This window comes from Kogia breviceps, chromosome 6 (genome assembly GCF_026419965.1).
Source record: "Kogia breviceps isolate mKogBre1 chromosome 6, mKogBre1 haplotype 1, whole genome shotgun sequence".
Classification (NCBI taxonomy): Eukaryota; Metazoa; Chordata; class Mammalia; order Artiodactyla; family Physeteridae; genus Kogia; species Kogia breviceps.
The window spans coordinates 37,707,643-37,731,457 of record NC_081315.1 but is presented as its reverse complement, the minus strand read 5'-3'; the positions used below and the strand labels follow the sequence as shown (position 1 = coordinate 37,731,457).

General features: G+C 34.1%; 1 protein-coding gene across 9 annotated transcripts in view; it reads right to left on the bottom strand.

Moving 5' to 3' along the window:
* The window catches only part of EPHA5 (EPH receptor A5), a 317,046-nt gene that overhangs the window by 24,941 nt on the left and 268,290 nt on the right, over window positions 1–23,815 (bottom strand). For 8 of the 9 annotated variants that reach the window (XM_059066492.2, XM_059066495.2, XM_059066493.2 and 5 more), the window contains 6 exons: window positions 23,003–23,070; window positions 21,595–21,720; window positions 20,690–20,875; window positions 7,492–7,553; window positions 5,451–5,660; window positions 2,612–2,761 (listed from right to left, as the gene is read on the bottom strand). In XM_059066492.2, the coding sequence (XP_058922475.1) occupies window positions 2,612–2,761; window positions 5,451–5,660; window positions 7,492–7,553; window positions 20,690–20,875; window positions 21,595–21,720; window positions 23,003–23,070 (802 nt within the window). Of the gene's footprint in view, window positions 1–2,611; window positions 2,762–5,450; window positions 5,661–7,491; window positions 7,554–20,689; window positions 20,876–21,594; window positions 21,721–23,002; window positions 23,071–23,815 lie in introns of those variants that run through there. The other variant, XR_010841009.1, reaches the window with a different exon arrangement.

The window sequence follows — 23,815 nt, the reverse complement described above, 5'->3', positions numbered from 1 at the left end:
AATGAGCAGTGTGAATGGACTGATCCTCTGATTATGGGATTGGACAATGGAATGTTGCAGGCTGGGCTTATTCTTACCCTTCAGCTATGGGGAAAATGAGCTCATATCTAGGCTAGCCTGCTGGTCTCTGAAAGAAGATGAGGGCCGTGTGGAGCAGAGCCAAGGTTTACCAGTATAAATCAGCCAATCCTCAGAAGCATGAGTGAGCACAGTCCAGATCAGTAGAAACACTTCTGAGCATCCACCTAGCATTATGTTCTACTTTGATCTATCATTTTATTTGTGACAGATACAGCTGTATCAGGCATAATTTCCAATAATGTGAATAATAATCCTACACATATTATACACATAGTTGGGAAAGACTAATAATTCCTAGTGATGGAATCAGAATTCAAAATATCTCAAGTGAGAAGGAGTTATAACAGTAGGCAAATAAGGGGTAAATGTTTTCCTTGAGTGAAGGGAGCAGGCTTGCTGGCATTACAGAATAAAATATTTTCACAAAAACTAAAGGAAAAAATGGCATTGAAATGAGCCTTGAGAGAAGTCAGAAACCAAACCATACATCTCAAGTTAGCATTCGGCATTTATCTGGAGAGTAGCAAGTAGCAAATAGGTCTGGTCTTTGTCTAGGCTAGATTAATTCATAGTAATCATTATATATTGAATTGAATATTTTACATTCAATTAGAAGGTTGATCTAGGCTCACTGGTTGGAAATGAAAGGGAGGATGTAAACATTGATTCAATTGGAAACAGTGTACTGGTTAGATATTAAAATTTTGGAGAACCAGGTTGAAATTTCTGGTATAACTTTTATTATTTTTGTGGCATTAAGAAAATCATTTAATCTCTTAAGTTTCAGTTTATTAACAACCAGACAGAAATAATACCTCTCTTATGGGTTGTTAAATATGTGACAAGAGTTCAATACTTTGGCCATAGTCCTGCCCCTAAAATCATAAAGTTGAAGACAATAGATACTACATTCTCTCAAATTTAGAGAAACAGTGGTCAGCATCCCTTCACTAGGTCAATCCAACAGGGCAAAAGAAAACTAGTTGTAGCAATTTTAGATGACTAAAAGAAAGGGAGACTCACTGCCTTGCAGTATGCTTGTTGAGAGATGGGAATCCATCAGCCTAATTTACTATTGCTATCCGAAAAGAATGCTGTCAAATATTTCTTGGGAAAGCCACAAGGTGACCCTGGCTTCTCATCTGGGGAAATCTGAAGAAGGCAGGATGGCTGGGGCAGCCTGCAATAGTATCTAAAAGAGGGAAAACTGGTAGAACGTCAAACAAGGATGTGCTTTCCTCAGGTGAAGCAGACTTGTGTAAGGTACTATTAGAGACTGTGAAGTGGGGAGCAGGCGGCAAGCGCGAGGAACTCTGGGACATCTCAGTTGGAGCATATCCTCCTCTTTAAGGACCTTGCAGAGAGGAAAGCAAGACTCTGATGATTCTTCCTTCCCAATCTTGCTACTTAGGGTCAGGTTGGCCCTGCAGTTGTGGAAAACACTTTGAAATGGATATAGGATTGACTCGGATTTAGATTGGACTTGGATTTTTATATCTGAAAGTGAGTCAGTTACTGGCATGGTACTGTTGATTCACCAAAATGCAGCCGGAGAGCTAAAGCACCTGTCTAATAATCCCTGAAGGCATAGGAGCAGGAGATTTTACAGAGCATGGATGAAAGAAATAATTGGAGAAAAAAAGAAATGTTTTAAATCAGCATGGTATTTAGTTAAGACTGTTCCTTATACTGGTTTTTATATAAAGAAGTAATGAGCTATTCGTTGGTAAATCATTTAAAACAGAGTATGGCATATATAGTAAGGACTCAATAAAAGATAGCTTTTATAATTATTTGAAGAAAAAATATCAAATTTCAATGCAATCCAAAATAGAAAGGGTTATATTGAATAGTAACAATGGAAAATTACAAAGTCAAAAACCAAAGAGCCATGCAGTCAGGCATCATTCTGAACTTGAATAGAAGATTCTTTCATGGTTTCTTGAATTCCAGGATTCTATTATTCTAAGCCTGAATTATTTCTCCATGTGGGAGAAAAATCTGTTTTTTCCCAAATTAAATAGACAATATTACTCTTCCTACATTTTTTTAATGTAAAGAAACAGATTAATTCTTTTTATTCTCTAAGAGCATCCACTATTAAATCAATATCATTCACCCTTTTGGTTTGGAGTTTTAGCTCCCTTTATCAAGTGCATGTCATAAAAACTTGTCTGTCAGTATTCATTCTTTGATGGCTTTCTTCATTTTTGAAAATGATACTGACATAAAATGAGTGACACAGCACTACAGTACTGCTAGAACTTGTCTAGCAAGCTTTTATATAGCAGTAACTTGCTTTCCTTTGTACTAATTTTGAGCTTCTGCATAAAGGATTTTAATAACAACAAAACAGATCAGAGGTTAAGCAAAGAGTATTTCACTTTTTTAAGCAACAGTCATTTTCAGAAATACACACACACACACACACACACACACACACACACACACACACACACACACATAGTCTCCCGACTCAGAGAACTAACTGTTTCAATTCAAACTTTAGGGGGAGTAGTTCCATACTTACATCTTGGTTGGTCATCTCCCAGTAGGGTCTCTCTCCATAAGACACAACCTCCCACATCACAATCCCATAGCTCCAGACATCACTGGCAGAGGTAAACTTTCGGAAAGCGATAGCTTCTGGGGCAGTCCATCTGATTGGAATTTTTCCTCCCTACAATTGAAAAAGAAGAAAAAAATTCCCACATACTTCAAATGTATCTAGGGATACTGCTTCCTCACTGAAAAGATCTAGAAAGAGATGTAGCATTTTTAAGTGAATCTGTTTGACAGCATACAGTCTCTTTTCACATATCTCAGCCCATAAGCACTTGTAGGCTGACTACTAATTGTCTGGCTGGAAGCTTTCTAGTTTAAATTCTGTTTGACTACTGGAACACATACGGGACCCACATCTCAATTACCGTATCAGGATGGCAGCTCTAAGTGGGGAAAGCAGTCAGTCAGGCAAATCAATAAGGTATACATTCATGACTTTCTAATAGAAAGTAAAGGACTCAAATTCCCAGGGTTCTTTTTTCCTTTAATATAGGGACTGTAAATAGAAAGTCTTTATTGCTGAATGTAACCATGAGAAGTTTAAAAGTTAATAAGACAAGCATGAAAATCAGATATGTTAAAAACTTAGACTGTCTCCTGACACTGTGCAATTTCTTTCAGACTTGATTTCTCTTATTTTCCATTGTCATATTTTTGTGTGTGTTTGGTCAAACTGTTTTTGTTTTTGTTTTTTTTAACCTAAAAGGTAAGTATCTAAATGAGATTCAACCAAATTAAAAATTATTAAAATTAGATTACAGGAGAAAACTTACAACATTATCAAGTTCGGGGTTTTTACATGATAAAAACAATGATTTGGTAAGTTTTCTCCTAGTTTACAAGATAACACTTTTATATCCCACCCCTTTCAGGGTAAACTTTTTTCTCCTCATTTTTAAGAGAAGAAAAATCAATGCAACAAAACATTTCATCTATAAGCAAATATATTTTAAAAGAGAGAAAGAGAGAAGTATGGGTTTTGAATATTTTCCTGTAAAAAGACTAATATATGCCTTCCTGTTTTGCAGGAAGAAAAAAAATTAATTCACATACTAGAAAAAACTGGGACTTAAACTTTCTTTATGAACCAAAGTTTCAGGATATATGAAGAAATAACAATTTCATGTAATGCTTAAAATTGTTCTGAGTTGATGTTAATTTGAAATACTGAAACTAAGTTTGAATTATTTGCTCCTTAGAAATATGGTAGCACCACATTGAGAAGACTTTCCTGAAACATAACTTTTGTTAATTTATTATTCATAGGCAAGATCACATTATTAGGTCTGGCTATATGGCACTGGGATCATCTATAATTATTACAATTCCTCTTGAAATTGTAATTTGTCGATTACTTTTAACTTCAGCCTAGAAATTTTCTCCTGGTCCTCTGACCATCATATTGGACATCAGTATTATCTGAAGTTCTCTTATTGGCTCATCTCTCAGTATATGGATTTTCCACAAAGTGTTGCCACACCCCATCTCCCAGGAGTAAGTCTTGAGGGTCTCAGGATCTCTGTCTCCTCTACCCCTCCCTCTCCACCAGCATGACACATTCACACAGACCTTGACAAATTTACTTTATGCATTTAACTGAGACACCAACCAATCATGCTGGGAATGGATTGTTCTATAACCTCATTCTTGCTTAGGCCAAGTTTACTAAGTGTAACTCTAATCCCAGGAGAATTCCTAACTGACATTTCATTTAACTCAAATAATGACAATAATAATTAGGTCTAGAAGGAAAGGGATATTCCACCAATTAATTTATTGATTTATTAAGCTGACAATTTGAAAGCTTTGTTTGCTTAGATAAGTTTCTTATGATCTTCAGCATAGTATAATCCTTAACTATCCATAAGTCACAATGCAACAATGAAAAAAAAAAAAACCACCTTATAATCTATAGTTTATTGTTAGACTCTGAGTAGAAGTAATTTTAAAATGTTGAATTAAATAAGAAAATGTGTAACATCTATCATAAGAATAAGAGATGACAAAAGTATTCTGTATTGAAACAAAAGTTAGCCACACTGTATAGTGAAAAAGATATAATGATAAATTCCTGTCTTCATAAAAAGTTTAAACATTGAGGATATCTTGATATCCTTCAGAAGATTTAGAATTAAACAAATGTAGTTTATTAAAAGGGATTAAAACTCAAGAAGTACAATACATAGACTATCCAGAAAATTCTGTTGCATCAATTCCCACAGTTTTCCACAGAAAAAACTGTCAATTATACAACACCAATTCAGGAAGCACTTACTTTGCTGGAAAAGGGTGTTGATTTATGCTAATTATGACAATGTGAATTAGTGACCAATTTTCCATAGATGTGGGCTTAACAATTCACATAGTATAAAGGAAATTAGGCATTAAAATACCACCAGTAATGTTAATATATGTATATATATTTTTTGCTTTCAATGCAGGAGATTCTCTCTTTAACTTTTTCTTTTATGTTTAATACTCTATATGATTTTATGAGTTGTATCCACTATGAACTCAAACTTTTTATTTTCAGTATCTGCAAGGAAAAAATGAACTACTAAGACTCATAAAGTGAACACTTGGCTTATCTGAATTTCATATTTGAATTTTCTGATATCTAACAAGGAGAGTTATCTGGATTTTTAAAATCAACCTTCCCCTTTTTCTCTCTCTTTCTTCCTATATTGGAGGAATTTCTTTCTTTTTTATTTTCTTTCTTTTTTTTTTTTCTATTTCCTTTAAAATCTTTAAATATTAAATGTCTCTAGTCTAGTATTTCAGAAATTCATTCTGTTAGCTCTTACCCTAGTGGTGTAGGCTGCTTCAGGATCATCTTCCAGTACCCTGGAAAGCCCAAAGTCAGACACTTTGCACACAAGGTTACTATTTATTAAGATGTTTCTGGCAGCAAGGTCTCTATGCACGTAGCCCATGTCAGAAAGGTACTTCATTCCTGCAGCGATGCCTCTCAGCATACCAACCAGCTGGATCACAGTGAACTGCCCGTCATTTTTCTGTAAAGATTATACAGAAATATTAGTCTTACAACCCCAATCACTAAGGGAAAATATGAAAGGATCTTCCTTCAATCCCCAAATTAATATATACTACTACCAAATTCATATGCAATTTCTATCTGAAGGAGAATGGAAAAAAGTTAAGCAATAGATAGTTAACTTGATAATTCATAACAGTCCTCTGCTCGGTCAAAACAGATAAAGGCTTTGAAAGCCCTTGACCAAAATCTCACTTATAATTGCTCTTTTCTTCATTGTAATCCTTTATTCTCAGTCATCAGAGGAGTGTCTTCATCACTTCAACCTAGCTCCTGCCTTGGGTTAACACTGCACATTTTTGAAGTGACTTAAAAGAAGCTGGCTGGATAGGCATATTGGGGTAAGGAAGAAGTGGCCAGAGGAAGTAAGGGAGAATCTGCGGTAGCAGATGTGGGAGGGAGGGACTGAACAATGACCAGGAGAATGCTGGAATTTCTTGGAAGCTTGCTGTCTTTGTCAAGGGCACTGGACTTGGTGCAGACACACAGTATAAGGCTCAACTGATGCTTATTTTGAAATAAAGGAATGATGTGACCTTAAGAGACTGAAGAACTTAAATATATGTATAAGAAATTTGGCAGCAGAATCTGGTAGAGGCTGGAGATTGAAAGCGAAGTTTGCCTTGTCAGTGGACCCCTGTCATATTCAATGCACAGGCCCTTATAATCGTCATTAATGCCACTGTCCCGTTACTTTTAACCAATAGCAATAGTTGCTATATTGAAAGTGAAAAACTGCCAGACTACAGGTTTAATCAGGCCTGAAAACATGTTACATTGTCTAGCACATGCTATTTATTAATAAAATGAATTGCCAACGTTTAAAATTTGAAGACTTGCATATTTAAAAATACAATCTTTTCCTAAAATCCAGAAGATCTGACAACATTGGCTACTGTCTGTTATCACATAATGACTCTGCTGGTACAAGTAGTGACTGGCCCTTAGATGAGTTATGAGTCTATTTGACTCTTTCATTAATATAGATGATCTTCAAGGACTTTTTAGACATTTTCCTTATTCTGCCTGATATTATATACTTTGAGAGCATTAAGTACTATTTTTTTTTCTTTTTAAAAAAATTTTTGTTGAAGTATAGTCGATTTACAATGTTGTGTTAGTTTCTGTTGTATGGCAAAGTGAATCAGTTACACATATAAATATACTGACTTTTTTTAGATTCTTTTCCCATTTAGGCCATTACAGAGTATTGAGTAGAGTTCCCTGTGCTATACAGTAGGTCCTTATTAGTTATCTATTTTATACATAATAGTGTAGTGTGTATATGTCAATCACAATCTCCCAACTTATCCCCCCTCCCCCCATTTTCTCCCCTGGTAACCATAAGTTTGTTTTCTACATCTGTGACTTTATTTCTGTTTTGTGAATAAGTTCAATTGTACCATTTTTTTAGATTCCACATATAAGTGATATCATATGACATTTGTCTTTCTCTGTCTGACTTACTTCAGAGAGAGTTAAGTATCTATAAAAGCTTCTCTTTTTCTCCTTTCTTTCCTTCTTTTCCTTCTTCCTTCCTTCTCTCTTTTATCTTTTTTTTTGGGGGGGGGCACAGTAACATACACTTAAATAAAACTGTAGAGACACATAATTTGGATTTGTATACATTTTCTGAAGTGGATAACCAAAGTTTATTTTTGTAGTATAATTATCCTGACTCCAGATATTTCAATTTAAAATTTAGCTTTAAAATGGCTGGATTTCAACTTCAACATCATGGTCAATATATGAATAACACTTTGAATAGCTACATTTGTCTCATATCTTACCTTTAAAAATGTATCTAAAGAGCCATTTTCCATATATTCTGTCACTATCATCACTGGTTTACCTGAAAAGAACACAGTGGTATAAACTGTTGCTTTTAGATTTTGTACTCTTATCTAGGAAAAGTTTACCTGGAAGTTTTTATTGTTGTCCAAATTATATGCATCTGTTAAAAAAAATAGTCCTCTTTGAGTAGCAAGTAAATTTATGACATGTTGATATCTTAGTGTATACTAAATTGTGTCAGTGAGAAGAAAGTATCACAAGAATGATAAAGATTGACATTTAAGATTCAAAAACCCATAATTTTCAATACCAAAATCAATTTAGGTAGAAAATGAGTTTAAGGATGAATTTTATTTTAATAGAGGTAATGATATAAAGTGCCAAATAATAATATCCAGCAAAGCACTGAAAACATATTCATCTTCCTCACAGTTCTAAATAAAAACTCCTGTCCAGTCTAACTACCCTGTTTATGATCCCTGGAATATATGTTGTATTTTCCAAACTTTATTTCTATGTTCTTATAATTCCTTTACTTATGGCTATCTCCCTTTTCCATCTCTGCCACATACTTATTTATGATCTTTATCAACCCCAATTTTTTCATTATTCAAATCGCTGTTTTGATTCCTCTTGCTATCTGGACACTTCTCTTGCAATCATCATTCTGATGGATGAGGTCCTCCTCTTCTCATGTCTGATATAAAACTGTAGCTAGACAGACTCTGGAGCTACTCTGCTTGGTTTTGTATCCCAGATCAATCACTTACTATCAAGTGATCTTGGGCAAATCAACTCTTATCTCTGTATCTCATTTTTCTCATCTGTAAAGTGGAGATATTAATGGCACCTGCCTCATAGAGTTACTGTGAGTAGCCACCAAGTCATATTGTTACCCAGGTCACTTAAAATAGTTCCTGTCACTTCGAATTTGCTATGTATTATTATTTTATAAACTTAATCAACTTTGTATCTGTGGGGTTTCATTGCTAGATGTAAGTCGACTAAGAGAATAGATCATATTTTATCCCTCAGAAAATTATGGCATTTAGTGTGTAATATGTCTGTGATACAAGGTGAAAAATATAAGATCAAAAATCTTTGCTGTATGAAAAAATATCTAAAACATGACTGTTAGTTTTATCACTCCATGCTAACCTCACTATATTTTAAAACATGCCCCTTCACTCTTTGATAAAAGTATACTACATACAATTTTAGTGTTAATTTAAACTATTTTTAGGTAAGTAAAAAAAGACCTTATGATAATAAAATTCTATCTTGTACATCTATTAATTAACTTTTTATATTATAAAGGGAAACAGGGCCTATTCAATTATGGAATGCACTGTAATTAAATCAATGGCATTCTCCAGAAGGGTATCTGTATTATACTTGAGAAGTGATTCATTCAGGTCATAGAATTAGAACTTTTATATTTATTCATACAACATTAGTCTGAAATGTAAACAGAGATATAGAAAGTTAGACAATTGCATGAAAAAGAGATAACTAGAAAGAAAAAGGAGTTTCCATTCCAAAATCACTTAAAACTCACTATTTAGTATAATAAGGTAGGTCAGTCTAATTTCTCACTCAGACAATTATCTTCTTTTAAAATACTTTAGAAGCATTATTCTTTGAATGAAATGTGACAAGTAATGCTAAAAGGGCAGATGCTTTTCTCCTCCTCTTTAAAGTTTGTAAAAGTTATTTAAAAAGTTTGTCTAAAAAAATTCATTTGTCATATATTTGTACTATGCCTATGTTAGGTAAAACATCCCATGTGTAGAGAATATATATTGGAGATGTCATTTGATTTGAATTTGGAAGATTGAAAGGGTCACTGGTATAGTAAAAGGTGACAGATATTCCAGAAAGAAGAGGCAGCATGGGCCAAGGTATCTTGTCATGAAAGAGTTCATCAAGTTCAAACGTGACATGCTTTGTAATTCAGGAAGTGACAGGAGATGAGTTGGGGAATGTTGATTTTTAAAACTGACTGGAGATACAATACCTTAGTTAGAAAAAAAAGAATGGCTCATTGTATTTGTAAATGGCCAAGACAACATAACAGAAAAAAAGATTATAACTGCTTTTTCTCCTTAGTATGGCTCTAACCTAAGTTCATGAATTGAGATATGCTTCCAATTTAACTTCATTTTAATGACGCCATACCCATTTTAATGGTCCTCAGACAAACTCTAAATAGACAAAATTCTGCTTTAGGCCCTTTTGGTCCCATTCTTACATCCTAGAGCCTACTTCTGGCTTTTATTAATGTTGAAACCCCTTTTCCTTCAAAAGTCCAGAATTAACATGCTTCCCCAAGGGCGACAGCCAAAATATTTGATAACTGCTTTGGCACAGGGACCTACATGTCTGAAGTTCAACCAGCCATAATGCTGGAATATCAGAATGTCCTGGTGTACCAGACATCACCTCTTCACCTGCCTGATTTCAGGAATTCAGAAGTACCCAGAGATGAAGCTGAGTAGGCATATAAAAGGGACATGTGGGTAAACCTGGCTTCAGCTTTTTATCAAATAACATGGGAGTATTTCAATACATTTACAGCTAATCGAGCCAAAAAAGTATGTATTTGCTGAATACCAGCCCTGATTAGATTAGGAAAAGGTTTACATTTTCTAGAATCAACCTGTGTTTCTAGGAATATGTCCTGTGTAGATCTGACTCTCACTTAACAGAAATCCGTTGAGGGAGTCGTCATAGTTTAATTGGAATTGGAAGAACTGAATTCCAGCCGATATCCAAAGAATATAGTCTTAGCTTTCCCTCATTGGTACCTCTGAGCTCCTACCGCATGAGCAGATGCCTTGTCCATCAAAGTGAAGGCCTAATCAATGTCTACAACTATCTACTCTACCCTAATCCTTTTATGAAATCAGCACTTCTCCTATATTACTACTTCAAAACCTTCAGTTTCCTTCTATTCTCTTTTTCTAGAGAATAGAAAACTTTTTCTCTTTCTTTCTCTTCTCCCTGTCTATCCTCTAATTTTTTAGACCCTCTTCTTACAGCTAGGGGTTAGTGGTAAATATTTACTACTGCTCACCCAAGGTCCCCTGAGCAGGAGTTGGATAAAATCCTTATGTAAAAATACATCTTTCTTGGGTAAATTTGTTCCTTAAATTCAACCCAGATTCACTGAGCTTAGACGAAACAATTCACACGCTAAAGAGAATGACTGATTAGAAGCTTTATTGATATTGAATAATATATATTTGGAAAGAAAAAGTAATCGCTTTTTAGGGAGATGGGCACCTGGTATTCCTCCTATAAGTTTTTTTTTTTTAAGTATTCATCACTTAGTTTTAAAAGTCAGATTCATTCTTTATGACAGTGTAGGTTTTGAAAAATATGATAGGGACCTAAAACACCTCTTATATTTCAGAAAATGGGGGAAAAGCAATTAAAATCCATGTTTGCAAACAAGCATGATCTTCTTTTGTTGACAAGAATAAGACAATTCAGGACTCATTTGATTATTTCTCATGCTTGAGCCATTTTAATGATAATTATATTTAGTTTGGCATATGTTTTATCTCAGTTCCTGTTAGTCTGCAAAAATGACATAGCATTAATTAATGTGGCTTCACTCTAACCATTGTAAATTCAACAAAATGGTATAAATCATTTTCCATTATCCAGCTTGAAGTACAGACAAAGAGTAAATCTGCCAATAATTTTGAAAGCATATTATCAAAAATCAATATAAAAAGAGCTCATAAAGCATGTCAAAACATGATTTTAATCATAGAGTAGAGTTTTTACATTACTTCATAATATTTACTGAGAACCCAGTTCAGGCAGAGTCTAAGTAGCAATAGAAACACATTATTTGTGGAATTCACCCTCATATTTCATCATTTGGTATTGATAATCATAAAAGAGCTACAGTTTATTGATATACTGAGTGCCCACTTACAAGGCATGATGTTATTTTTAATTGTCATCAAAATTCTATAACAGTGATATTACAAAAGATTATTTTCAGAGAAAGAAAAGTGAGGCTTAAAAAGATTCAATATATTACCTGAGTTGATTAGTGCAAGTCATATAAGAAACAAAGTTGGGAATCAAATTCATGTCCACCTGACTATAAAAGTTGTTTTCCTTCCCTCCATACTATGATGCCTATAATTTCCAAATATTTATTTTAAATTTAACTTTAAAATCTCACAAATATTTAGTCTTTTGTGATAATGTAAGTTTGATAATCATGACTATGCCATACCAAACTGTTCATGCATTAATGGCAGATCTGGTAGGAATTCAGTTGCTTTCAATAAATAATATATTCTTATGTATGATCATTACTTATATATGCTCCAAGCATTCTGAAGTGTTCGATAGTGAAGTGGATAGGGCTTGGATTCCACTTACATGAAGTATCTAAAGTAGTCAAACCCATAGGAACAGAAAGTAGAATGGTTGCTGCCAGTGGCTGGGAGAGGGGGAAAGAAGGAATTACTGTTCAATAGGTATAAAGTTTTCGTTATGCAAGACAAAAAGTTTCTAGAGATCAGCCATACAACATTGTGCTTACAATTAAAAAATCTGTACTGTGTAATCTACACCTAAAATTTTAATAGGGTAGATATCATGATATGTGGGTTTTTCTTACCACAGTAAAACAAAACTGCATTTGCTTCCTTAGTAAGTGATTTTTTTGGTGCTAATGTCCAACAAAATCCAAGAGAGAAGAGAACACGCCACTTCTGGTAAAGCAGTCTTTTTTCACAAGCTATCTCAAAGTTAGGTGAGACAAACTTTGGGGAGTGTTGATTTAGTCCTTGCTTTTCAGAGCATGGCCCTTGACAAGTGGCATAGCTATCACCTGAGAGCTTACTAGAAATGCAAAATCTGGGCTTCCCTGGTGGTGCAGTGGTTGAGAGTCCACCTGCCGATGCAGGGGACACGGGTTCGTGCCCCGGTCCGGGAAGATCCCGCATGCCGCGGAGCGGCTGGGCCCGTGAGCCATGGCCGCTGAGCCTGCGCGTCCGGAGCCTGTGCTCCGCAACGGGAGAGGCCACAGAGGTGAGAGGCCCGCGTACCGCAAAAAAAGAAATGCAAAATCTGAGTGCCCAATCCAGTCTATTAAAACAGATTCTGCATTTTAGCAATATCCTCAGAGGCACGTTGTATTTTGAGAAACACTGAACTAGGCCACATCACAAGAGCTGCAACAAAATCTGGGCTTATTTTATTTGCTTTGGTACTACCTGCTTTTCTGAAACCACGAGTGCATCAAAAAACATGTGGTACCACTTAAGGTTATAAGGGAGCATTTGATTAAGAAACATCATAATTCACTGGAAAACAACGGTCAATGGTTTCTCTTACAAACATTTTACAAGATTTGTAAGTTATTAAAAGTAAGCCTGTGCTTATACTTATATATCTATAGTTTTATTTCACTATGCCATTCTATTTGGGTTGTATTCCATTTAGTACATTAACACTTGTAGCTGTTTGAAATTACTTTTATTTTTACTTCAAGGGAAGCTTGGAATAAGAAATATCATGATTCAATTATTAATGGTTAATGGTCACCCAGAAAATGGGACCCTGTGCTTGTAGTAGGAATAGATAATGCTTATCAAGCAGGGGAATGTAAAGGGAGGGTGAAGTATGGGGCAATCAGAACTTAGAAAGGTACTCATATTTTAATTCCATTATGACCCTTATTTATTGGTTAACACTTTAAGGAAAACCACTTTTAAAATTATGTATTTTTAATTTTAGAAAAGACTATAAAATCAAAAGCCTCTATACATTACCTGAAATGGAAACACCAAATTTTTCTATTAAATAGAAATTCCAAATTTTCCATAATATCCTCTTTTATTTCAGATTGTTTATATTGATATAAACTTTCTCATTAGCTGCTCATTTCTCAAATTAAAAATAAATTAGAATTGCTCTGACATTAGCAAAGGTGGATAATTACTTGTGGAGTCAGAAATGATCGACTCTGCAGAGGAGCTAAGGAATCTAAGAATTAACAATGTGACAGCTTTGTTTTATTAGTAATGAAAATGACTTTAAAAACACAAGGTTTAATTTGCTAATAATCAGTCTTCGAGCCAGTAAATCTCTGTTTCTATAGATATATATCTTTCAGGTGAGTAGAATTTAGATTTTATCAGAAAAAGCCCTTGTAAATATCTAATACATATCTTATGTTTATTTATTATACCTCTCTCTATGCCCTAATAATGAAAAACAAGTATCAAATTAATGAGCTGGCTTCCATTTCTACTGCAGTGTTAAATTTGTTTATTTCCATCATGGTTTATCACTGATAATGGCTCATAGAATTGTTTCCTTTTGTGAAAGGGAAGATATAAAATTCAAGCATATTCACTGCAAACATTTTCATTTATACTTCTCAGAATCCAGTCTTATACACAACATCTGCAATTGGGTGCTTATAAGCCTCTCAAAAGTAACGTGTCCAAAACGGAACTACTGATTACCAACCACAGTCTTGCTCCTCCTGGAATTTTCCCCATAACTGACAATTCCTTTCTTCAAGGTACTCAGGACAAATAATTTATAATTAACATTGACTCTTCTCTTTTTCTCACATTCTACATCAAATCCACAAGAAGACTTACTGTGATTGCCTTCAAAATATCTATAGAATTCAACTACTACTCACCATCTTGTTAGATTACTACCCTGATCTAACCCATAATGAGGTGTGAATAATGACAGTAGTCTCCTCTCCTCAATGTCTCCCCATTTCAACACTGGCTTCTACCATCTTTATTCAACACAGCATCCTGATTGATCCTGTTAATATAGAAATAAGATTCTATCACATCTTGGATCCAAGGCTCAGATTAAGAGGCAGTCCTCGCAGGGACCAAAGTGTTCACATACCGTCTATTCTCCTATTAAATCTTCAAGTTAAGCTCTTACCAGACTCCTCTCATGCATTCAATTGAAGCAACACTGGCCTCGTTTTTTCTTGAACATTCTATTCAAGTTCCATTCGAGTCTTGCAGGTTCTTCTTTCTACAACACACCGCCTGCCCCCAGATATCTGTAAGGCTCACACCTTCACTTATTCAAGCCTTATCAGAGAGGCCTTCCTCTAAATAAAATAGAAACCACCAACCCTCAATAGAAACAATCTATAATCTCCTAACTTAGCTTTACTTTTTTCATTTAATATATTATAAATGTATTTGTTCAATTAGTTTGTCTCCTCTACCCAAAGGTAAGCTCCATAAAGGCAGGAAATCAGTTTGTTTAATTTCTGCTGTATCCCACTGATTAATAGGAATAGACACATATTAGGTGATCAATTAATAGCTTTTGAATAAATAAATGTTTCTTGTCAAGTGTATACCAAATAATAAAAATGAGGTTAGTAATGTACACTGTAAGAGCTTGGGTTTTGGAGTCATGCAGAACTGCTTTTAAATCTGGTATTATCCTATGCTAGTTTTATGATATTGGATAAGGTATTTAACCTCCTTAAGGTTAATTTTTCCCATCTGTAAAATGAGAACAAATACTAGTGTCTACAGGATAGCATTATTGTGCAGATTAAAGGAGATAATATATAAAGAATATTAACTTAGCACATACTTAACATTAATTGTTAGTAGTAACTATAACTGTTATATTTATATGCAAGATCCTGTGATAAGATCCTCGTGCAATTTTCTTCATACAGATTTTAATTATTTTTCCTAAAACACCCATGGTTTTATAGAACAAAGTTGTTTAAATTAAAATATAAATTGTATATCACTCTAACTCATTTTAGCTGTTTAGATAACTGTAATTTAGTCATTGATTCATTTACTATCATTCATGTCTTTTAAAAAAGTTTTGAGGGCTTCCCTGGTGGTGCAGTGGTTGAGAATCCGCCTGCCGATGTAGGGGACACGGGTTCGTGCCCCGGGCTGGGAAGATCCCACATGCCGCGGAGCGGCTGGGCCTGTGAGCCATGGCTGCTGAGCCTGCGCGTCCGGAGCCTGTGCTCCGCAACGGGAGAGGCCACAACAGTGAGAGGCCCGCGTATCACAAAAAAAAAAAAAAAAAAAAAAAAAAAAAAGTTTTGAAATTCCCTAATGTGTCTGGCCCTGTGACAGATACTAGGGGTGTTGTAAACATATATCAATTTCAAGAAGTTCATTGTGTAGTAAGGACATAACATGTAGAGAGGTAACTATGATACAATGGACAATAAGACAAAGTGCAGAGAAATGCAGCTAGAATTTGTTAGATTGTCTCTGGCTGAGAATTCATTCATTCAACAAATACATGAAATGCTACACGTGCTGAGCACAGATCTAGGAACACACAGGTGAGCAAAATAAAACAAATGGAGAACTGGGATGCTTTCCTTTACTCAGCTATTCAACATTATTGAGTGGCCTACTCTATGCCAGGCAGACACTGAGGCTGGAAGGAAAAATGAAGAGAAATGACACTGATCTCATGGAGAAGGTCACAACTGAATTAAACTTGAAGGTCCAGTAGAAGTGAGGAAAGTGGAGAGGACATGCTAGGGCAGAATGAAGTATCTCCAAGGGCAGAACAAGAACTAGGTAGAGTTTTCTGGAAAGGAAATAGTGTAATATGGAGATATGGCCAAATTATATCAAGTTCAGTATCAAAGTATATGTATTTTGCTTGATTTGTTTGTTCCTGGTGATGAAGCAAGAGAGGAAATAGATTTAGTAAAATGTATGGAATGGACTAATGTCCATTGGAAAATACCAAAATGGAAAGACTAGTCTGAAGATTGTTGGAATAGCCTTGGGTAATATATAATAAGGGCCTGTAAAATAAAATGGACTTTTACAAGATAGAATGAAATACTATATTTGAAAGATAATTACAAATTTATATGTCAGAATTATCTGACAATTTAAATAATCAATTGCCATTGAATGTGTTATTTCCTCAGACATGGAAAGAAAAACAGGGAGATATTTCTTTAATTTTTCTCTAATATTTTGTTTAAATTTATTAATTTTACAGGATAAGTTTATTTGTATATGATCCTAGATTAAGAAATGTAAGTATGAATATTTAAATATAAATATACATATTTCAATAGAAATATTATATACCTATAAATATTTCAATAGAAATATTTATATTTCTATAACTACATTGTATAAACTATATTATATAATTATATAAATATTTATATAACTATAAATATTTCAATAGAAATATTCCTTTGGTCAATTTTGATAATATTTCCATGGGTGGAAAAAATAAATCTTAAAGAGCTAAGGCTGCTGCAATGGAAAAATTATAATTTTCCACCTCTAAATTTTATTCCTGAATCTATTTGAATAGTAAAAGCTGGCTCTATGTATGTTACATTAAAGCATCATTCATTGCGAATGAGTCAATTAAGCCAGGACCTGTGGGTTTCTTACGTCATTTGTCATACGTCTCTCTAGAATATATATTTATTTATGATGCCTCCTGTTTAACAACAAATCACAGAAGGAATTTGAATGAGGCCCCATATTTCTGGCACGTAAGGCAGTGATACAGGAAAGAGGAAGGTTCATGATGGCATCACCCAGAGGAGTGCTACTTCAGACTCCCCACCTCAGCTTCAATCAAAACAATCACAAGATTTAGTTGCACTTATGTCTCATTATCTGTGTGCTGCAGGTTGAGAATAACTGCTGAATAAATTAGCATCAGATCAGAGAACATGAAATTAAGGACACAAATAAAGTGAGTTGCAACATGATAAATTAAAAACAAGTTGAAGACTTCCTAAGTTGAACATCAAGAGCTACATTTATTAAGGGGAAATACAGTTTCAATTCAAACAGAAAAAAAATAAGACAAAGAAATATTTTAAATATTTACATTTTGCTTTACCTGTATGTGTAACTTCACTGCAGCAACATCAAACAAATATTTGATTAGAAGATTGGAAATTTAAAGTCTGTATTTTCAACCACAGCCCTGTGTTTTAAACTAGACTTTACAGAATTTAAATATGATCACTTGCTGGTAAAGGCATTTGCTTCTTAAAATAAAGGTCTCAAGTGCATATAAAATTGTATATGACAAATTTAGTTGTTTTACTATGAGAAGTTTAATTGTCTTATATTGCTCAGTCAGGACCCATTCATATAAAACAAATTCTGTAATAAATTAGAGATCTATAAAAGTAGATGACTATTGGCTCTAATAATTTTGGGATCTTGTCTCCTAATATCTGATGATATTTGATCAATTCACCTAAACAGATTAAAATAAATACTACTATAACTACCTGCAATTTTGTTCACATGCACAAAAATATATCTTAATTTAATCTGTATAACATTTTTATAAGGTAGGTATGATTTTTTTTCTTATTCTGTGACATTGTGGCTCAGAGTGCTTAACTAAAGTGACCATAGATTGGTTTTAGGTTTAAATGTAATGGGTTTACATAAATATTTAGGACATCATCTGTTTCTTCAAGGAGCAGACTTTTTTAGCTAGGGAGCTAAAAATATATGCAGAGGAGACAAAATTAAATGAAAAATTTGAATAAGAGTTTTGGACAAAGGTAGGAACATTACTGACAGTTGCAAAAATCCTTATATAGGTACAGTGTTCGAAAGAAGGAGTGATTATTTCAGGGCTAAGTGATGAGGAATTATTTCATGGAGGTGATAGAATTTGAATAAGATTTTGAAAGAATTGAAAAGGTAGTTACGTTTCAGAGAAAGAGGCAACGTAGGCAGAGTAACATACCAATTAAAATGGATTAGGAATGACATGGATATAGAGGAGTTCAGAGCACTGGAAGAGAAATAAATGGATAAATGATAACCATGTTTATTAATTACCTACTGTGTCATGCCCGTTTCAACTTTACCTGTATTAATTCATGTCACCTTCACAACATCACTGAGGCATTCTTACCCCGTGTCATTAGTGAGTAAACTAAGGCTCTGAATGTATAACCAACTTGTGCGAAGTCACATAGTGGTTTATGGCAGAAGCAAAATGAAAATTGGTGGCTAGAGCCATAGCCCATGTTCTTGACCATTATGCAGTACTGTTTTCCGTGATCATAATAGTGATCTGGCACTCTTCTACACATTACAGTTTAACTCATTACAGGCTGTCTACATATAGGCATTAGTTTTACATACACCCTGGGTAAGAGGAACTCATGGTCCTAGTTTATTTGAGGAAGTGAAACTTAGCAGTCATATTATGGATAAAAAGAAGACATGAAATATATCAAATATTTTGCATCCTATTATTACTATGACTATCATTAAGAAGTATGTTTTGTATTAGATAATACCTTTCCTGCATAGGAAATAATTTTACTCAATCACTGTTATAATTCTTGTTCCCATAGTATCTAGCCCAGCACATGCTATCACTAGTGTCCTTTCAAAGTCCTTCCCCTCAGATAGAGTATAGTCCTGTTCAAATTCTGATTTCATTTCATTGTACCTGTGACCATCTCCCTCACATCATATTCTTGCTTAAAATATTCCTCCCCATTCATCATAGAGCATGATTTTGTAAAATATTTTAATTTATTTTATTCCTTCAAAAAATATATATTTTCTTTGTCTCTCACCTGGGTCATGTCCCTGCCTCTTACCTATTTTTAGGCATGTACTCAGCTGAGGGGAAAGAAACACATCTAAGTTTTTTTTGTTGTTTTTCTTTAATAGATCTTTATTGTAGTATAATTGCTTCACAGTACTGTGTTGGTTTGTGTTGTACAACAAAGTGAATCAGCCATATACAGACATATGGGAGGAGGACCTAAATAGACATTTCACCAAAGAAGACGTACAGATGGCGAAGAGGTACATGAAAAGTAACACATCCAAGTTTGAAGAAAGCCACATGGCTGCAGATAATTTTATTCCTATGTTACATTCCCCTATGGGCATTCTTACTGCAGATGTGTATCTCTTTGAGACATGGAGAAAAACAATCTCCCAGCAATACAGGCTGATTCAAAAGTTCTGCCAATTATCAACATGATAATTTTTGCTAAGGTATTTTTCTTCTGTGTTCTCATCTGTGACCTACTGTGAATGAACCATGATTTGGGAATTAACAGGTTAAAAACCAGTACATTTTTTGGTTGTTGTTTCTTTTGTTCCTCTTTATTGTGAAAAGGTTTTTATTGTTGTTGTTTTTGTTTTGTTTTCCATATTTAAAAGCTAAATGGCATAAATGGATATCCAGTCAATTTAAATTACTTCATAGGTTGAGAACATTTATTGAACATACATTGCTGCTATGCATATTTGGCACATATAACTTAAAACTTGATTAACAGCAAATGGAATTTGAACCAGTGCTTGAAAAAAGTCTAAAGCGTGTTCCTTGCCAAATGTTTCAGACGATTTTACAAAGTGGTATGAAGTGTATGAGGTATAAAGGAAGGAAAAAGGATACATAGGAATGGTGAAGAAAAAATGTATTAAAAGAAAATAAAGGCCTCAGTTATGTGTCACATAAATACTTTATTGAGTGACTGAAGAATTATTTGAAATCCTTATACTGGGAAGCTCAACACATAACCACATTTACAAAACACTAACAAGAATCTGGGACATGTGAAATTCCAGATATATCTGAGTAAAAACAGGATTTGCTTTAACAAAATAATTAGTCTCAGGGAACTTCCCCAGTCTTCTGAGGCAATTGCTTTCCTTAGAACTATTAAAATACCTCAATGAAAAAAATCAATAAAAGAAATACATCTGGCTATTAAAAAAACCACTTAAAAGGTGGTAGGCATCTATGGTTACAGTAATCCTATTAAATGTTAAACTTCAATGCCTCAATCAAAACTTTGAAGTTAATATTTCATTAGGATAAAAAGTGAAAGAGCCAAGAGGAAAAAAAATTGATACTTTTACTGCTACTTTTATCTGGATACATTTTCTCTGGTGCTGAATTCATAGTAAGTGAGTTAACACAAATATTTCAAATAATAAATAGAAATACGGGTTCACTGAAGATCAGCTTTGACAAGAATCTACTAAAATATAGGACAAATACTATTAATATTAGGGAAATTGTTAATCACATTATGGCCAGTTTTCTCTCTATCCTGAAATTAATAATAATCTAATAGAAAAAATTCAGATATTTATGATCACACACACATGCATAATTTGCCATTGTACTTACTTTTGGTCACTACACCTTCTAAGTGAATGATGTTAGGATGGTCAAACTGCCCCATGATACTTGCTTCACCCAGGAAATCTCTGCGTTGCTTTTCAGTATAGCCTACTTTAAGGGTTTTAATTGCCACAGGTAATTCTCGTTTTCCTGGAAGTTTCAAACGTCCACTACAAACTTCACCAAATTCACCTTGTGATAAAGATGTAGAAAACACAGAAACTCATTACAAATTCCTACTCTAACAGTAGTCTAAAGTTCTCTTAGAATAGTAATGTTTAGATAAAACAGAGTTGAAGGGGAGTCCAACTTCCTTATCTATGTTAAAAGAAATTAATGGTGCATTGGGAAAAATCACTTACAGGTGATCGTAAGACACATTGGGGGCTATTAGTTTCATCTCTCTCACCTACAGAAACCTTAATGGAAACATTAGAAAGAAACTCAAAGCAACTGACTGAAAATCACTTCCTTTTCCTTGCTTTCTACTCTAGCAGTGACACTACTGAGAAAAGAAAAAAGAAAAGGGCCATAGCAGGACAAAAAGGAAACAGTCTTAAGGAAGAGATGATTCATAAGTAGAATAATTGGGTGCTTGAATTTTGTAAATACTTGTGGGTATTAAAAATTATATATATTATATATGAAATATAGTAAACGGTAGATGGTGAAAAACACTATGTTTGAATATACATTTTTGCTGGTTTGTTTTTTTTCATAAACCAAACATTTGCTGGTTTAAGTATGAGCTAGGCAGAAGGTAATATTAAAATATGATCAGTTATATACCACCTTGAAAGCAAGTCAGTTACAAAAGATTAAAAACATTCTGAGTTAGATCAGGACATTGATATATTACATTTTATAATATAAACACAAGTTAAAAGTCAGAGTTAAACACACCGTCTTACCCGCTCCAATAACTCTTTCAATGGTGATGCATGAAGCTTCTATCTCCTTGGCAAATTCATGGACAGCTTGATTGGGATCCTCATAGGTGTGTGGATCAATATAAGTTCTTACTCCTGGCAGTTTAACTGTAAAAATAAATGGGCATTACAATCGAAGTGCTTGTGATGGATGAGTGAAATTATAAACGTTATTAATGTACAACTATGGCTTAAATCCCCAATTCCTAGAAGTGACAGAGCTGCAAGGACAGACCCTCTCATGAATTATAGGAGTCATTTGTACAGCTATCTCATTTTTATAATTTTAGAATGCTGGATTGTTGGCATGCACAAGAAGAAGTGTATATGTGACGACGTATTTGAATAAGGACATCTTTCAACACTAATGTTCCGGAGTCAGTCAAACTGGACAATGAAATGCTACTGGTTTAGTTGTTGGTTTGTTTTCTTATGCTTTCCTTAAAATCTCATCACAGATAATTAGTTTAGGTTTTACAAAAATAATTTAAAATAACTTTTCTGGTGCTTTGGTTCTTTAAGACTGACAAAGAAGTCAAGAGGAAAAGAGAAATTCACTCTACTGTTGCCACAGGGCATTATGCAAGTCGCTTATGCTCTATGAGCCTCAGTTTCATCACATTTTAAAGGCTACTGATATTACCCTCATAGTATTTTTTGACGATGAATAACATTAAATAAGATAGGACTGTGAAAATGGACTCAAAAATGCTTTGCAGCATGAATTATGGCTTTCATGATTTTGACTTTCATGGTCACGGCAGAGTGACAAAAACTAAAAAAACCTTTTTGTCATTTACTTGGCAAATCAACTCACACTGTACTATTTATTAAAAAATGAACATATTAAAATAATAATAAAATTAGAACCCATTTAGGCAGATTTTTTAAGCTCATTATTAAAACTTGATTTTCTGCATTTCTTAGAAGTGTAGTCTTTTTCAAGTCATTTGAACCAAGGTTGCTGCTACAGGATGTCCTCAGGGAAATTCCTACCAAAATGTTAGAAAAAGAAGAAGAAATTTATTCATTTAATCTGGTGGTGTTATTTAATGACATATTTCTACTGACTGTTGATAGGAATTAGAATTGGCCTGGAAATTTGGTTTGAAATATAGTAGCTTTTTATATTAAGCAAAAAGTTTTTATTTTAATGATTGTAATGAAAGTATGCTTTAAAGAATTGAAAAAAAACATCCAGCTGTTGCCTGGGGTCAGCAGGCAACACCACAAGCCCATAAGCTTTAGAGGAACGTAACAAAACACTTACACTTTTTATCCCAATATTTTTGGTCAGTTATTACAAATCTCTAGACTGAAAAGAAGCCAAAATAACAATGAAGTGTCCCCTACTTTGTTTTATTTTGATTTTTTTTTACAGTTTGCTTACTGTGCCCATTATGAAAATGCATCTTTTCCTCTTCTGGATCTTGTTTTGCTTTGCTGTAACCACACCGCCTGGAACAGAGTAAGCTACAATTAGCCACATCTCCAAGTGGTGAATCAGATCAAGCCCAGAAGAACGCAACACAACTGAAATGATTGCAACCTTAAGTGATTTTCATACCAGCAGTATGAGATAACACCAATACTCTTTTGTATGAATCATATTTCCCCAGCTAGTATCCCTCACTCTTGCCCAGATTTCACTGAGAAGTCTGAAGCTCTCCAAACCTATTTTTAAACATGACTTCACCATATACCATACACCAGACATTTATCTGTTCCCTTTTTCTTTTACTGTTATTTTGCCACCTCAGAGGCTCCTGCCTTTTCTCAGGATGAACTGTCCCAAATACGTCTCTGATTCAAAAGTCCCCTCCTTTCAGCACCTTACTCCATTATTCTGTTTTATTTATTTCTCTTGTTTTGGAGTCTTTAGTGTCTCCACTGTTCTCCTGTCAATCTATCCATTTCCATCAATTTAATTAATACCTCTATCCCTCTGGTTTTATTGTTTTGAGAGTTATACTCATTCCCTGTGGATTTATTTTCTAGGAATATTCCACTGGCATTCAAACTCAATAGATCTGAAAAAGAAAAGAGTATTTTTCTCTTTACTTTCAATCTTGATCTGCTGCCTTCTTTTCCTCTTAATAACATTTTCATGGCTTTGGTACCTTAAGATCAAAGCCCTGTTCTCATGAACCTCACAACAAATTAGTTGCCAAGTCCCAAACATTATATAACATAAAAGTCTTAT